Below are 16,470 nucleotides of genomic sequence, written 5' to 3' on the forward strand. Positions count from 1 at the left end.
GGGCTCAAGAATGAGCCCTAACGTTGCTTCGGGGGCCAGATGCAGTGCTGGGAATGGAACTGCAACTGGCCATTTACCAGGCAAGTCACCTTAAACCTTGGATAATCTCTTTGACTTGTGGATGGAATTTGATACTTGTTTAATGAATAACCAAACTCACTAGCATTTGGTTATTAACATAGTTTATTATTGGCACACTTATCAGTAAAGCATACATAAAATACAGCTGTTTTAGAACACACGGAGCCACTGTGTCTTTACAGGTGTGAAGGAACGGATTACTATGCAAATGGAAACTTAGTTCTCATATAAAGTTTCACATAAATACACTGGCATTGCCCCCAAGAAAAGTCCCCAGAAAAGAACCAGGTGAGGGCTTTACAAAATATTATACAAGAAATATACTATAGAAAGAAATAACAGTCAGCTCAGGTACAATTTAAAAATAAAAACAACACAAAAAGGCTGTAGATTTATTAAACTGCCCACAAAATTAATGGATTACATGGCTTGAAAGTATTTGGATCAACAGCAATTTTAAAAACGTATCAATTCTCCAGGGACCAAGTATCTTTCTTTACATAAAACACATTTGCGTTGGTGTCTTTGATGGTAAAGACATTTCTTGTTTCAGCGCTGGGGCTAAATAGAACTATCTTGGGCTCAGGAACCAAACAGAATGTCAGCTTGCCCATAAATTATCCTGCTAGGACCCTCTTAGCTGTTACCCAATGAAAGCAAAGGTGAAGGAAAAAAAATATATATAGGTACATTTAAATTACTTTCCAAAAAGCTGATTTTTTTCCTTTTCTTTTTTTACTGAAACAAGAAACTCTCAGATGCAAGTCAAAAAGCAGAAAATATTTTACAATATTAAAAAGTCATCTTCTAATAGTTTGCGGCATGTCCGTGAGACCCTGAGCCCTGATGCTTGAATTGGGCCTTCTTTGAAAGCAGAGAAAGAAAAGTCAACATGAGGCATATTCATATTTCCAGCTGGGCCAGGCATTTCCCCCCCATCTCTGGTTCTAATTACCACCAGTGCCATATATGCATGACCTGTGGTGACCTTCTAAAAAGGATCAATGAAAACAGCAAACAAACATATACAAACAAACCAAAACTAAAAAACAAGGAACTCAAATAGCAGTGGTTTGGATTTAGAGATGGGCGTGGAAACTTTTTTTGTTTGTGTTTGTGTTTTTTGTTTCTTTAAATTTTGCTGCTTTCCTTTCCTGGACGTGAAGATGGGAAACATGGAGCCTTTGGAGCAAGGATCCTTGGTGGTGGGTTCTTACTGGGAAGCCTGGGGTGGGGGGTTTTCTGATTTGGTCTCTTGGGTGGCAGGAGGTTTACTGCTCCATGGGCTGCTGTTTCCCAGGGCGGGTGAATTGTTGAAGTCTTCTTCGTCGTCCATGCCGTTGGCTGCATCATACTGCGTGTTTTCTAATCTAGTGATTAGCCTCTCGTCCTCGTCCCCAAACTCACCTCCCATCAGAGTTGGCTCTCCTACCACCATCACATCCTGTGAACAGCAGCTGATATTATTACAGGGAAACTTGGGGAGAGAGAAGCTCAGCTTAAAACACTAGCGGGAGGAGTTGGGGTGTCTAGGACAAGATACACGTGTGGACTGCACAGCAGGGGTCAAGTCCCAAGGTCGGGGGGGCTGAGACGCATATTGGATTTCTACAGGAAATAAACATCGCCTCCTGATGGGGAACAACCACGCGAGTTTATGTCCTTAGGGTGCGGCCTGACACCGGAGAACGAGCAATGCTAGCAATCTGCAGAAATAAAAAAATGGATTTTTCAAAATTAAGAAAATCCACGCTTGGAACTTGCCTAGACAACCGGGGACTTTTTGGCGAGGACGGTGGCACTTTCTTGGGGGTGTTTCTCGATACCTCCAAAAATCTACCACTTGGATATAGGGCCACTGGGTGGCTTCGGAAATGAGCCGGGTCTACCATATCCACCAAAGGGCATTTCCTCCGTCCTAAGGATGGTCTACCTTTTAGTTGAAGACAGAAACTCTTTTCTCTACTCAGCCAGGCCCTTTTATGCAGCCAATATCCTTGACATTCTGCTACTTAATTATGGTAATTAACTTAGGTAAAGTTTTCGATAAAAACAATGTTCACACTGATTTGACAATTTGCATAGCTAATTAAGTCATTAGCAAAAACCTGCTGATTGCCAACAAGCCCTGAATTTACCATCTGTTATTTCATGGTGCCTGTCACCTATCCCCACACAGGCAGCTCTGCCACCAATCTGGGCAGGAAAGAGAACCAGGCTGTCCAGCTGGTGCCATAAAAGGAAGAGGAAGAGCGCTAATTATAATTACACCAAGGATGCTGGTAGCCAGCAGAAATGGAAACGGGAAAGAAGAATCTCTCTAGTCATGCCTGAAGTACAAATTGTCCTCCCATGCAAACCAAAAAGCTACCTACTCTAGCCAGGAGCAGACAAGAGAGAGACACAGGACAGGGCTGAAATCACAGAGCTCAGACATGGGCTCTTTGTGCCAAAGAGGTTCTGGGCGGCTGCTAGGTGAGCCCGGCATCATGTGGGATCCCTTGGCAGGTGGAAACAGCAGAGTAAACTCTGAGCCACCATTTATTTCAAAGCTTAGGACTCCAGGAAGGCAGCCAGCAGTTAGAAGACTTTAGGGGCTGGAGAAAGAAGAGGTGGCCAGATGATCCTGGACATGTAAAGAAGCTCTTCCTGAGAAGGAATTTGTAATTCAACAGAATGCCCAACTGGACAGAAGTCCTCACCATGATGAGGGTAAGATAAAAACTATGAATGTCAGCCAAAGGCCTGGTGCCAAAGGTATAGCCCACCATTCTGCCCAGACCTATGAAGATGTCAAATGGGGGAAAATTCCTTTACTACTATTTGGTGAGTTTGGGATTCGGAACTATTCTTTGATGGATGGATTGAGTCCCAGGAATGGTGGGTCAATCATTCCTAACCTTCCAGATTGTGTTTTCTTTCTTACTTTCTTCTTTTTTTGATGTATCTGATGAAAAAGGGCTTAAAAAAGCCACAAAGTAGAGAATTTAAATATGGGCAGGACAAACACAGCAGCACCAGGAATGTGTCTTTCTCAGGATGCACTGATGAGGGAGCAAAGAGTGCAAGAAAGGTAAGAGAGTCTCTCAAAGTGAGGTACTGCTAAAGAGATGCAGGCTGTGACCTAATAGGATTTTAGGTGTCTGGTAGTTTCTGACAATATTGCCAGGCTAAATAAGCCAGTTGCCACGTGACCCACAGTGGATGTTCCTGAGAAAAATGTGTCCTTTATTTACTTACAGCAACTTAGGAAATGTGTTTCTGGATCAAGAAGCAAAGGGCCTAGAAGTCAGAGAACAACTGGAGTGGTTTGAATCTTGGGACTTAGATGCAGCTCATATACACAAGGCAGGAGAAAGTTGTCAGAACTAGCCCAGGTGCTCTCAGCATTAGTATTATGAGTTCAAGGTCATTGAGAGAGTCTGATTGGAGGAGGAGGAGGTGAGGCAGAACGGGGGAGAAACAGTGGGGAAAGATGAGCAGCCAACTTAAGCGTGATGTTAGGAAATAAAGACATTCCCAATGTTCCAAAGCCTTCAATATATCAGCAAATATAAATTCTTCAAGAAAATGCTATATGTATTAAAATAAAAGTGATTTGGATGGCTTCGATTGGGGCTGATCCAGGGCTCACCAAAAATCATTGGTGTGTTTTTGTTCAAAACAGCAGGAAAAAGATGCCCAGGCATGGATAGTATAACAGACTACATTTCTGAGAGATGCCAAAATTGCCTGATTCTAAAAGACCAGCCATCTTGGGTTGACTACCTGCTCATTCAAGTGGTGTGTGTGTGTGTGTGTGTGTGTCTATACACACATGTGTTCAAGTGAGTGAGTCAACAATGGCAAGCGATCAAAGAACTTTGTTGACAAGGATTTCTAGTGTCCACCCATGCTGGGGCCACCTAGGGAATCACACACATGTTTAAACCCAGTCCTTCCAACCCCATGGCTAGGAGAGCGGTTTTCTGATGTGGTTGGCTTTCCTTAATGCAACATAAACAGACACATGAACATATTCGGGGCTACTTCTCCCTAGAGGATGTTGGCATCATTTTCCCACCAACCCCGTGTTTCAAAATCCCCCCAACATTTGACATTCAAAATGGCAGTGAGCGCATTTCCTTCCCAACTCTGCTAGCTCCAGTGCCCCACAGGAGGCAAGAGTGGAGCCTTCACTCCTCTGCCCTGGGTTCCCCCGAGGCAGATCTCTGCCTCTGGGGCCACCAGCTCTTGCCCCTGTCACAGCTTCTGACTAATCCCCCGTGCAAGGACCACCAACCTCTGAGGAGGACTGGAAGTGACTCCTTTCAGGGCCCCTCAATGCTTCTCCTTAAATTGGCCAGAAGGGGTCACTGCTGTTGAATGACACAGGTCTCCATCCCTCCCAGAGTTGAGGCTGCAGTTCGGGATCGCTCCTAGCCCCTGCTCATGGAGTGAGAAGCAGAATCCAAGGATTAAACCCTAGTCTTTGGACCACACACACGCGCACACATGTTGCTACTGTGAAAGCTAAGCCAGCAGAGACCCCCAGCTGTGGTCTAGTGACATCCTCAATCTGTTGATGCCTCTGCACATGCTAGCCAGGCCTGCAGATAAAGTTGGGCGGAAAGAGCCACTGACATGGTGGGGGTAGTACAGTTGGTGAATTCAGTAGGGGTGGTGCAATTGGTGGATTCAAAGACATGATCAAAGAAGCCACCAGATGCTGAGCAGCAAGCATCCATCCCACTAGTGTGTAAGCACATGTATGCAGGATCCCAAGCTGTTTGCCTACCCCTCTCTCCTCTCTACCTGGACATTTTCCTTCACCATCACCTCTCTGAAGACCTGGTGTGAACACTGGGTAGAAATTTGACTTGCTCTCTAGGAGAGAAATCTCCAAAGGGTCCTTAAATCTCAAAAGGGTCTTTTGTTATTCAAGAAAATTACAACCAAACAAAAAACAAACAAACAAACAAAAACCCAACCATTGGAAAAAACACACTTGGATCAGACACAAAAATGCAATTGTTGGTTTGGAGGAGGACATACAAACTAGAAAAAATTACCCTGAAAAACCCAAAACTAATATGCTTTTTTAAAATTATAATGAAAATGATTCCAATGTAGCCAGGTGTGTCTGAGTAGACATCATGGATATGATTAGCTCCATCGAGGCCAGACCTAAGCAAGGGAGAGTCACCAAGCCCAGTTAGGCTGCAAAATCCTTTCAGCACTATGCCCTCAGAGTTGATTGTAGGAACCTGAGCTGGCAGGAAGGAGGAAAGCTCTTTGCCATTCTCTAGCACAAACTAAGTGTTCTTTCCCTCTATAACTATGGTGGATCTCTGGCAAAGAATGATCATGGCTGGTCAGCAAACATCAGAACTGACTTGGGCCAGGGTCATGGCTTCTAAATGCGTTCCTTGCAATGAGCTTTTCCCATTTATTAGCAGAAGCTAACAAAAGTCAATATCCAAGATTCTAGGATCAGATCCATCAGTGGCGGTTGGTGTGTCCCTTTGAATTCATTGACTTAGCCCAGGCTCTTCGTGTTTTTCAAACCAAAAGTAGAGACTGTTCCAGTTTTTTAATAAAAAGACACTTTCCTCCTTTGATCCATTTCTTTTTCTTTAGAAGCAACTTCCTGGTTCAGAACACACGGGCGTTATTTAGGACTCAAATTCCTAATTGTCCTCAGTTTGAAAGGCCGCATTTGTCCCAGGCTGGCCCTTCTCTGCATAGTTCTGTCTACAACATCGGAATAAAACCCAGCTCTACTGTGGATGGAGGACAGAAAATATATTTTCCTTACTCCAGGGATGAAGAAGGTTAGTTGGAACCTGAAAGAAGTGAGCCACCAGGAGTGGGGAGTGGGCAGGAAACAGGTGGGACAGATTTGGAAGACACATTTGGAAGAAAGTGAAGAAAGCCCAAGAAAGGAAGGCTCTTTCCGCATGGAGAGAGAAATGAAGCTGGATCCAAATAGGGGCGAGGCTCACAGAGCCATGGGAGAAGGAAAGTAAGGAGAGGGATGGGGAGGGGGGCAGAATCAAGAGAAAGGTCACATTTCTGAAGATAGAGTGTCTTGGAAGAGTCACCAACATGTCAGGATGCAGAGAATGGCACATGTCTGAGACAGGACAGGGGACAGAACAAAAGGGGAGGGGACTGTAGGAGGAAAAAGAGACAAGACATGCTCTAAGGGGTGTGAGAATCTTAAAGTCACCCACAGTGGCTGCTTCGAGGCCAGAGAGCAATTTTGAATAAGGAAGAAAGGAGAGGCAGAAGGACAGACTTGGGGAAGAAAATGAGTGGAGAGGATCATTTCCACAGCCCTCAGCAGTGAACTTGGAGGGCCAAAGGGGCCTCACTAAGGGACCCTTTTCCCTAGTTAAGACTTAGAAATCCAAGGAAGGGCCTAATGAGACCACAGAATTGAATTTTAGCCTGAGTCTATTTATCCCCCTAAGATAATGCAACAGAGAAGGTGAAATTCTCCACAGATTGATTTTTCTAGGGGGACTGAGTTCATTACTTGAGTCTCTAAGAACATTTGTTGGAAGCCTGAGCAACAGGAGTCAGATTCTGGGGGTACCTAGGGCCTCTGATGAGGGGACCAAGAGCTCTTCTGTGCCATCAGGCACACTCCTAAATGATGTTTTCCTTAAATCTTAAATAACATTATCTCCTGCCTGGGGCTTTCTCAATCCAGGTTCCGCTGTAGTTCCCACTCGGAATTCTCCTTCCTAATTCCCAGTCCACTGGGGGAGGCTTTCAAATCACCCCTCTTCCCTGCTCCACACCCTTTTGGCCCTCCCATGAGCAGTGTCATTGGACAACCCCTGGGATGGGGAGTTGGGCTCAGGCATGAGGTGAGGCCTAGAAGGAAGGTGAGACTTACAGGTACCTGACTGGATAGACTCAGGCTGGCGGCCGACGTCTTCTTCTTGCTGCCGGTGCTGTTGGTGGTGTTGCCTGCGCTGCTGTTGGATGTGCTGCTTGTGGAGTTTTTCCGTTTCCTCCGTTTTGTTGTCGGCTGCCTTGTGGGTTCTGCTGTAATACGGAAAGGATTTGAAAAGGATCAGTTCTAGGGCACTTCAACTTCTTGACCACTAACTGCCCCCCCCCCCCAGTTTTTTTGGCCACTACCTTCTCTCCCCAGCTTCCAGTTCATTATCTGCTTCTACTATTGAAAATGTTTCTGTAAATTATGAACAATAAGTAGATTCTTCTCTTTTCTCTTTCTTTCTCTCTCTCTTTCTTTCTCTCTTTCTTTCTCTCTTTCTTTCTCTCTCTCTTTCTTTCTTTCTTTTTCTTTCTTTCTTTCTTTCTTTCTTTCTTTCTTTCTTTCTTTCTTTCTTTCTTTCTTTCTTTCTTTCTTTCTTTCTTTCTTTCTTTCTTTCTTTCTTTCTTTCTTTCCTTTCTTTCTTTCTTTCTTTCTTTCTTTCTTTCTTTCTTTCTTTCTTTCTTTCTTTCTTTCTTTCTTTCTTTCTTTCTTTCTTTCTTTCTTTCTTTCTTTCTTTCTCTTTCTCTCTTTCCCTCTCTCTTTCCCTCCCTCCCTCCCTCCCTCCCTCCCTCCCTCCCTCCCTCCCTCCCTCCCTCCCTTCCTTCCTTCCTTCCTTCCTTCCTTCCTTCCTTCCTTCCTTCCTTCCTTCCTTCCTTCCTTCCTTCCTTCCTTCCTTCCTTCCTTCCTTCCTTCCTTCCCTTTCCTTAAAACCCTCCTTCTCTCCCATTATATTTCCCTTCCTCTTTCTTTTCCTTCCTTATCCCTCCTTTCTCTTCCCATTTCCTTTCCCTTTTGCCTCTTCTCTCCCTTCCCTTTCATCCCCTTCTCCTTTCCCTCTCTCTTTTTCATTTCTTAACTTCTAGTCCTTTCACGTTCCCAACAGTGCTCAGGACTTACTCCTGGCTCTGTGTCAAAGATCACTCTGATGAAGCTTGGGGAACTGTTTGCAGTGCCAGGGATCAAAAGGGGGTTGACTGCATGCAAGATAAGTGAATTTTTTGCTATGCTATCCTATCTGGACCCTCATTTCTTTTCAAGTTACACAAAACCAAAATAAAATGTACTTTTAATACAAAATGGATGCATGCTACTTATTTGTTTCTAATATGTGATAAAAGACATTCATTTATCTTTCTTATTTCATATGTATAGATATATACATAAAGATATATATAACCAACATGTAACCAACCAATAACCAAGTCATAGGAATTGGGTGTGAGTTATAAATACTTTTACAGTGGAAATGAAATTTTGTAACTTACCATGAGAAACTGGGATAAACACTTCTGTGGTCAACCAACCTTCCCTTAACAAAAAAAAGGAGGGTTCTGGGCTCCTCAGGGAGGGCCCACAGACAAGGAAGTATAACTTTAGTTGAGTGAATGAGAGTATTACAGACTCTCTGCTGCTTATGTGTTGTCTTGCTGCATGCTTCCTGCCATGCCACCATTTCCTTCTCCCCTACCAGAAATGATTAAGGGAAAAGCCAAGAAGAGCTAAAGTGTCTCAGTCACGGAGGAAAATTAGGGATTCACAATCTTAGTAGAAATACCCATAATTTGGACTTTACTGTTTAAAGAATGCTGCAAACTTTAAAATCTCCAGAGAATCTTATTTAAAAAAAAAAAACTTCATACTTCGTTTGTTTTAAAAATATTTTTTAATTAAAGAACCATACCAGTAACCAGAGTTATTGATTGGTTGAGCTTTAGGCATATAATATTTCAACACCAATCACATCACCAGTGTCAACTCCCGCCAATATTTTATCCTGTATTTCATCACCCATCTGCCTCCTTGACAGGCACATTTTAAAGTTTGGTGGTTGAAACTTAGATCTCATGGTTTTCAGTGGTATGGAGTCTGTGGTTTGTGTCTAGAGCTAGACCACTCTCCCTAATCACCAGTATAACCTAAACCTAGACCCCTGTTCCTCTGGAGTGATATTCTTAATATGTTCCAGCAAAACAAGACAAAAAAAAAAAAAAAAAGAAGAAGAAGAAGAAATACAACTCTCATCCCCCCCCCTTTTTTAAAGAAGTTGCTGGTCTGTCTTAATTTTTTAAATTTTTTTCTTTTTCCATAGCTGATGGTTTTGGTTTTTGGCTTATTCTATTTTATTCTTTATGTAATCTTGTTGATACTCCCTTATTGTTTTTTGTTTCTTGTTTTACTACCTTTTCCTTCTTTTTTTCCCTCCCTTCTTCTAAATGAATATTAATAACACCTAGATGGACTCCTCCTTGTTTTTCTCTTTTTTTGTTAACTTTTTTTTCTTTCCCCAGATGGTACCAAGGCCAGACAGTCGAATGTTCATTTGGTGGAAATAAAAACTGATCAGACATGAATACCAAATCCAAAGTCAATGACAACAGAATCGATACCCAATCTACAACAAGCTATACAAGGGGGGAACAGTTGCACTAGCATTATGGGGGAGGGGTAAAGGAGGAAGATGTGGGATGCATGCTGGGAACAAGGGTGGAGGGAGGACAACTGGTGGTGGGAATGCCCCTCACTCATATGTGCCTCAAATATTACTGTGAGAGAATTGTAATTCACTTCGACCACAATAAAAATTTAAAAAATTTAAATTAAAAAATTTAAAAAATTTTTCAAAAGAAAAGAAAACCAACAAATTACATTGATAAAAAAAATTTTTTTTTGGGTTGGTATTTACTCATTTGGTTTTCTTGCACCACACCTGGCAGTTTTCAGGACTTAACCCTATCTCTATTCTTTGAATCACTGCTGGCAGGGTTGGGGGATCACATGTATTGCTAGGAATAGAATCCATATTTTCTGTGTGCATAGCAAGCACCCTAACTGTTGCTTTTTTATAGGCCCTACAAAGTTATTTTACACCTGAGTTATGAGCAGCAACTGTTTATTTAGGAATGGGTTCATTTTGTCTTTTAAAAAATAAAGTCACCTTCAGCAGTGTTCTGAAATATTCTCAGGACAATGCTCTGGATGCTCTCCTGAGGATACTGGGGGCCCAGGTGGTGCTGGGACTTAAACCTGGGGCATGTGCACATTTTAGGAGAGCCATATTTTCATAAAGTATCAAAATTCGTGTCATGTGGTCAGAAGAATTGTCATTCTTAGTCTGTATTGTGAGCCAAATATACTGTGTGTTCAGAATCTGAGCACTTTTATTTCACAACTATTTTATATCCTTAAGAGCTTTATTAATTAGTTAATGATTAATTAATTATTAATTCATCATCTCAGGAATAACAAATCTTCAGAAATGTTTCCAACTGGCTAGTAGATACACTGACATGGGAAGGAGAAGGCTCATTTTTGCAAGTCCTTTCCTATTACTTGGGGCCAATGGAGGAAGGGATAAGTGAGGGGCAGGCCAGCACAAGGGAGAAGGTGCGGATGTCTTTTCTATTGCTTCTGATGTGCAATGAGTAGAGTCTCTCATAAGGGTCATTTAAAAGTTCATCGTTCATGAACCAAGTTCATGGTTCTCAAAGTTCATAAGGAAACAGGTGATATACATTACAATTGGTATATTTATTTTATCTTTCATAGATATGCTGTGCCTATATCCAAAGATTTTCATTCAGAATCCTCTCATCTCTATTAGTAGAGAGCTCCCAATGCTTGTAAAGAGCTGGGAACAACCCAGATGCCCAACAATAGATGAGTGGCTAAAGAAACTGGTACATATACACAATTGAATACTATGTAGCTGTCAGGAAAAATGAAGTCGTGAAATTTTTCTATACATAGATAGACATGGAAACTATTTTGCTGAGTGAAATAAGTCAGAGGGAGAGAGACACAGAATAGTCTCACTCATCTCTGGGATTTAAGAAAAATAAAAGACATTATTGTAATAGCACCCAGAGACAATAGAGATGAGGGCAGAAAGGACTGGCTCATGATATAAAACTTACCACAAAGAGTGGTGAGTTCAGATAGAGAAAAAACTGTACTGATAACTATCATGACAATGTTAATGAGTGAGAGAAGTAGAATGCCTGTCTCGAATACAGGCTGGAGGTGGGGAAGATGGAGATGGGTGGCATTGGTGGTGGGAATGTTGTACTAGTGAAAGGTGGGGTGTTCTTTTTTATAACTGAAACCCAACTATAAACATGTTTGTAATCATGGCGCTTAAATATATTATTTAAAAATTAATAGAACAAACACTTCTCAATCAAGTCATTAATTACTTTTATATCTTAGAATGTTGGCTTGGATTTAGAGGACTATACCACTAATTCATAGTTCTCTTGCACTTCTTTCCCATTCTAAAATTCTCATGTCAGTAAGTAGATTACTTTTATTTTCCATTTGTATTAGGGATCCTATTTTTGGAATGTTAAAAATTAAAGTGATTGTATGATTATAAATGATAGATTGAGAGATATTATGAAACATGGCTATGTCAAAAATATAAAATAAATACACAAATATAAAAAAAAAGCCAGGAACACAACTGTTGTTGCTCATGCAGTTAGAGAAGAGTTGAACAGGGCATTCTAAAGTCAAGGAAAAACAAAAACCTGGATCTCACTGCTAATTTTCCTCTTCATTTGACTTTGAATTCTACATATTTCTTCTCTTTTCTTCTACCAATTGCTTTCTTTGTAAAATCTGGGGCAATACAGCAAAATTGCACTCTCTGTATTAGTCACATCAGTGGCAGGTAAATATGGTATGAGAATAATGAACTTTAGATTCATGAAAAAAAAATCTCCCATGACACAGACCTCTTTCATTTGTTGGCTAAGGAATTGACTTTGAAAAATTTCTGCTTTATACATCAAGCTCCAAGATATAAAATGGGAATAATGTTAAATAGATTTGAGGGTTCAATAAGACGAATGAAAAGTTTGCGATCATGCACTGAAAAAAATAAGAAATAAAATAAAGGAAGGTTTAATATATGAATTTTAGGTGCATATACTGGATACCATAAGTGCTCAAAGCATGTAGTGAATGGTGTCTTCTTCCCAAGGAGACACTGAGAGTGAAAAGGAACGTAAGGCTATCTATAATCTTCTTAAAAAAAAGTCATAAATGGCAAAAATTTCCAGAGATAGAGATGCAATTGTTCAATGTAAAATAACACTCCACTTCTTAGCTTTCTAGATATGAACTTGATTAAATTTGCCATATTCATTTTATATGATACCTCCGGCCAATTACCAGCAGAAGGTGACCATTGTATTTTGTGACACAGAAAGCTATGTGCCTTATGTTAATCATTACTCTTTATAAAAATAATTTTTTAGCGAATGGATACATTTTGCTTTTATGATCAATGAGGCTCAACATAAGCCTGTGAGTGAAAATGTAATAGATAGAAAGACAATTAGTGATGACTTGGAGCAGTAATTTCAGAGCCCCAGCAGGAGACTACAGTAGCTAAACTGCATTCTAGGATGTGAAGGAAATAGGATCTTTTATGTATTCTCTTTATGATTAGCATACTCCTTTGATATCACATTTCTTAAAAAAAAAACAGCAATTTTTAAAATCCTCCCTCCTTCCCATATTTTTTTCCTTCTTCCAATCACCATCTTTCTCACTTTTCATTCTTCATTACTTTCTGTAATTTCTAGATATTCTTAAAACATTAAAAAGCAGTGACAGCAGACAGGAGAGATAGTACAGCAGTAGGATGTTTGCCTTGCACCCAGTAGACCCAGGATGGACCTAGGTTCGATTCCTGGCATCCCATATGGTCCTCTGAGCCTTCCAGGATCCATATTTGAGTGCAGAGCCAGGAGTAACCCCTGAGCACTGCCAGATGTAGCCCTCAAATAAAAAATAAATAAACCAAAAATATCAATGACAGCAACTAGAGAGCTAGCACAGTGACTAACATGCTTGTCTTGCATGTCTTGCTGGTCCAATTTCCTGTCCCACATATGGTCCCCAGAACATTTGCCAGGGGTCATTCCTGAGCACAGAGCCACCAATAACTTCTGACCTCTGTTGAGGTGAGGTGAAATTCCCAGTAATCCTAAACATAGAAAATAGATGAATGTTGGTTATGAGAAAGCTAGCAGCTGTATTTTTGGGGGAAACAGAAGCACTTACCATATTTTTTGTACCATAAGTCACAACTGTCCCCCGAAAAGTGCATCTTATGGAGCGAATGCTGCCTGGAGTTGAAGCCTGAGTGCAGTGTTTCTACATCTAAAAACTATGTGAGTCTTATGGTCAGGTGCGTCTTATAGAGCGAAAAATATGGTACTTACAGGACCACTAATTTCACTTCACCAGCATTAGCTGTGATCTATCATTTTACCCTGCGAGGGCTGTGAGATCCAATCAGAGAAAAAGAGAACTGTTTTCTAATCATGTTTTTCTTTGACACATTCAAAATCTCAGATCAAAATCATGCTTCCACTATTCCTCAGCAGTTGCTGGCTTGCCACACTTATGATCATGTTCTTTTTATGATTTCTCTTCTCTAAAAGAGGCCTGAGGAAATGCATTAAGAATGAGAAGGAAGAAGGTGGGTGTACCTGGCGGGGCCACCATCCGCTGCCACTTCTGAAATAAGCAGGTCTTCAGACAATCTCTTGGGCTGAGGTTGTAGGTTTTGTGTCTGGACATCAGTTCCTGCATTGGCTCCAGTATTACACACAACTGCAAGGAGATCAAAGACATGGAGGTTTCACTACTTGATAATATTATTGGCAATAAATCATTTTAGCAGCAGGAAACAATTAAGACACTGAAGAAGGTAGTTGTCTCCTCCCCCACCACCCCATTCTCATTTGGAGAGAAAAAATGTTAACAACATTTGATGCTCACTTAATTTGCTATACATATCATTTTATAACTGAACGTGATTTATACACACGTACAAGGCTGTCCTGTACAGACTTTTGGGTAGATATATATATATATATATATATATATATATATATATATATATATATATATATAGTGATATCTGTTGTGAAGTCAAATGGGTCTTTCTGGTAAAAGGGAAAGTGTTCCTTCCATGAAGCACAGCATGCTCCAATTTCCACTTTGTTTCTGGTCTTCTTTCTTTTTGTATACCATACATTCTGAGTTACAATTCAAGTTCATGTAGATTATATGGCAGAAAAAGCCATCTATTAAGCCTTGAGAAACAAAAGGGCGGCTACAGGTACTTAAAAAAATCTGATTCTTATAGAGGTCTGCGATGAACAAGATTTTCATTTTAATCATGTCCTCACTTCTATTTTATACATGATGGGAATGTCAATAACTTAGGATGGGAATGTCAATAACTTAGGATGTCATTTCTTCATTGTGAGAGCTTTTGCTTTGCTTCTGCACACACATTCCCTTCTTTGGTTATTTTTTTTTTCAGCATTATTTTGGCCTTGGATATTGGATGACAGAATAATGAATGAAACAGAAGGAAAATAGTCTTAGGATTGCTTTGGAATTTTCTAAATTTCTTCTCAGTTGGAAGTCATAAGAGTAAGATTGTATAGAGTCTAAAAATCGAGGACAAAGACCCCAACTTAAAGTGATATGTCCATTACTTTTGCAAGTGCAGTTACAGACATGGACTTAGTCACTTCTGTTGATCCTTGGTTCAAGCGCTGCATACATATATGTTCATGCAGACCAAGTTAATTATTTCTTTAGAGTTCTCCCAGGAACTTCCATCCTTACTGCTCTATGAACAAACTCATTCATGTTCTATGATATGCTGCTTTCCCATTCTTCCTTTTCCATTTAATCTACAAACTTTGAGTGTCAAAACTGCCTTCCCTGTTGTCCCACATTCAGCTCAAATGAATAAATACATTTAAAAAGGGGGTTCTTCATAGAACTTGAATCACTTTATTGTTTCACATTTCTATGTCTTTTTACAAATTGAGACTAGGGAAAAAAAATGTGGATGGGGCCTAAGGGCCAAGTGGTCTCAGGAACATTGAGTAAAAAAAAAAAAAAGAGGTCAAATTTAAATACCTAGCCAAAGTCAACAATAACAGAATAAAGAGACCCAAACTATAACAAGCTAAACACAAAATGGACCTGTTACAACTAGTAGTTCATGGGGCTAAGGATGAAGGTTTGGGTTGCATGCAGGGTACTATGGTGGAGGAAGGTCATCACTGATGGTGGGAACAGCCCTAATTCACTGTCAATATGTAACTGAACTACAGCTGTGAGAGATTTGCAATTCACATTGTTCTCAATAAAAAAAGAAAGAAAGAAAAAGGAGGTTCTTAAAAAAAAAAAAGCAGAATGCCTATTGTGGTCAGTGTTCCCAAGAAGGTCTAAGAAATACTTCAATTAGAACTAAGTTTTTATTATTAAAAATGCTGACTGGATAAGAGATTGGACCCCGAACTTTATTAAAAAATCATATTTGGCTGGAGCAATAGTACAACAGGTAGGGCATTTGCCTTGCACACAGCTGAGCTGGGTTCAATCTCCGTCATTCGACATGACCCTCCCAAGCCTGCCAGAAGTGATTCCTGAGTGCAGTGCCAGAAGTAAACCAGAAGCACCACAAGGTATGGACAAAAACAAACAAACAAACAAACAAAACAAAACACAAACCCTTAAAAAAAGCCACACTTCCTTGCAGTTCTAGTAAATATTAAAATGTGAAGTTCACAGCCTCACTTAGGTTGGGATTTAAGATAAATAAATATGGAGACCAAGATATGCACAAAATTCCAATAACTTCTAACTTTAATTTCCATCTCTTCCCTGTTACCCCACTTTGCCACATTCATCCTCTATGTTCAATCCCAAGTACGATAATAAGGTTGACTTTTATTAGAGAATTTCTCAATATTTTTAACCTAGCAGTGAGTTAAATTTTGCTCCAAATCATTGATACCAAGTGTAATTTCTTTCCACTTCTAATTTCTCTGGAATAAGAGAGTTCAATGCCTGAATAACATAGGTGTAAAGTGAGACACAGAAACAGAGGACGCAACACTAGTGAATGAAATTGTAAAGTAGCAAGACTTGCTTGAGGTATAACACAGCTTCACTCTCCTGTTCTATTTTCTTACCTTGAAGTTCTTTTTTAAATACTAAAAGATCAACAAGGAACAAATGGAGAAAGAATGACTGTGACATGAATTATATTCCAGTGCAGTTATTCTGTATCCTGCGAAGACTGTATGCTCTTTCAGAATTCCTCATAAAAAGTCAAAGTTCAAGCCTTTCTCAAACATGGAGGTTCAGTTGACCTAACAGCAGTTCAGTCTACCAATTTCTCCACAGAAGTGGGCATGGATTTTTCAGCCAGAAAGAATCACTCTTTGACTCACATAAAGTCAGATTATTTTTGCATTTATTATTTAATGTGAAGTGTAAGAAAAGTGTAAAAAATTCAAAGACCTGGGAATAATTTTTTTTTGTACATTTTAAAAAATTGAATCATCATGAGATAC

General features: G+C 40.3%; 1 protein-coding gene across 1 annotated transcript in view; it reads right to left on the reverse strand.

Moving 5' to 3' along the window:
• Positions 1-1,088: 1,088 nt before the first annotated feature.
• The window catches only part of LDB2 (LIM domain binding 2), a 387,724-nt gene continuing 372,342 nt past the window's right edge, over positions 1,089-16,470 (reverse strand). The window contains 3 exon segments of the mRNA XM_049789969.1: positions 1,089-1,525; positions 6,968-7,119; positions 13,573-13,696. Of these exon segments, the coding sequence (XP_049645926.1) occupies positions 1,295-1,525; positions 6,968-7,119; positions 13,573-13,696 (507 nt within the window). The 3' untranslated portion in view covers positions 1,089-1,294.

This window comes from Suncus etruscus, chromosome 16 (assembly GCF_024139225.1).
Source record: "Suncus etruscus isolate mSunEtr1 chromosome 16, mSunEtr1.pri.cur, whole genome shotgun sequence".
Lineage (NCBI taxonomy): Eukaryota > Metazoa > Chordata > Mammalia > Eulipotyphla > Soricidae > Suncus > Suncus etruscus.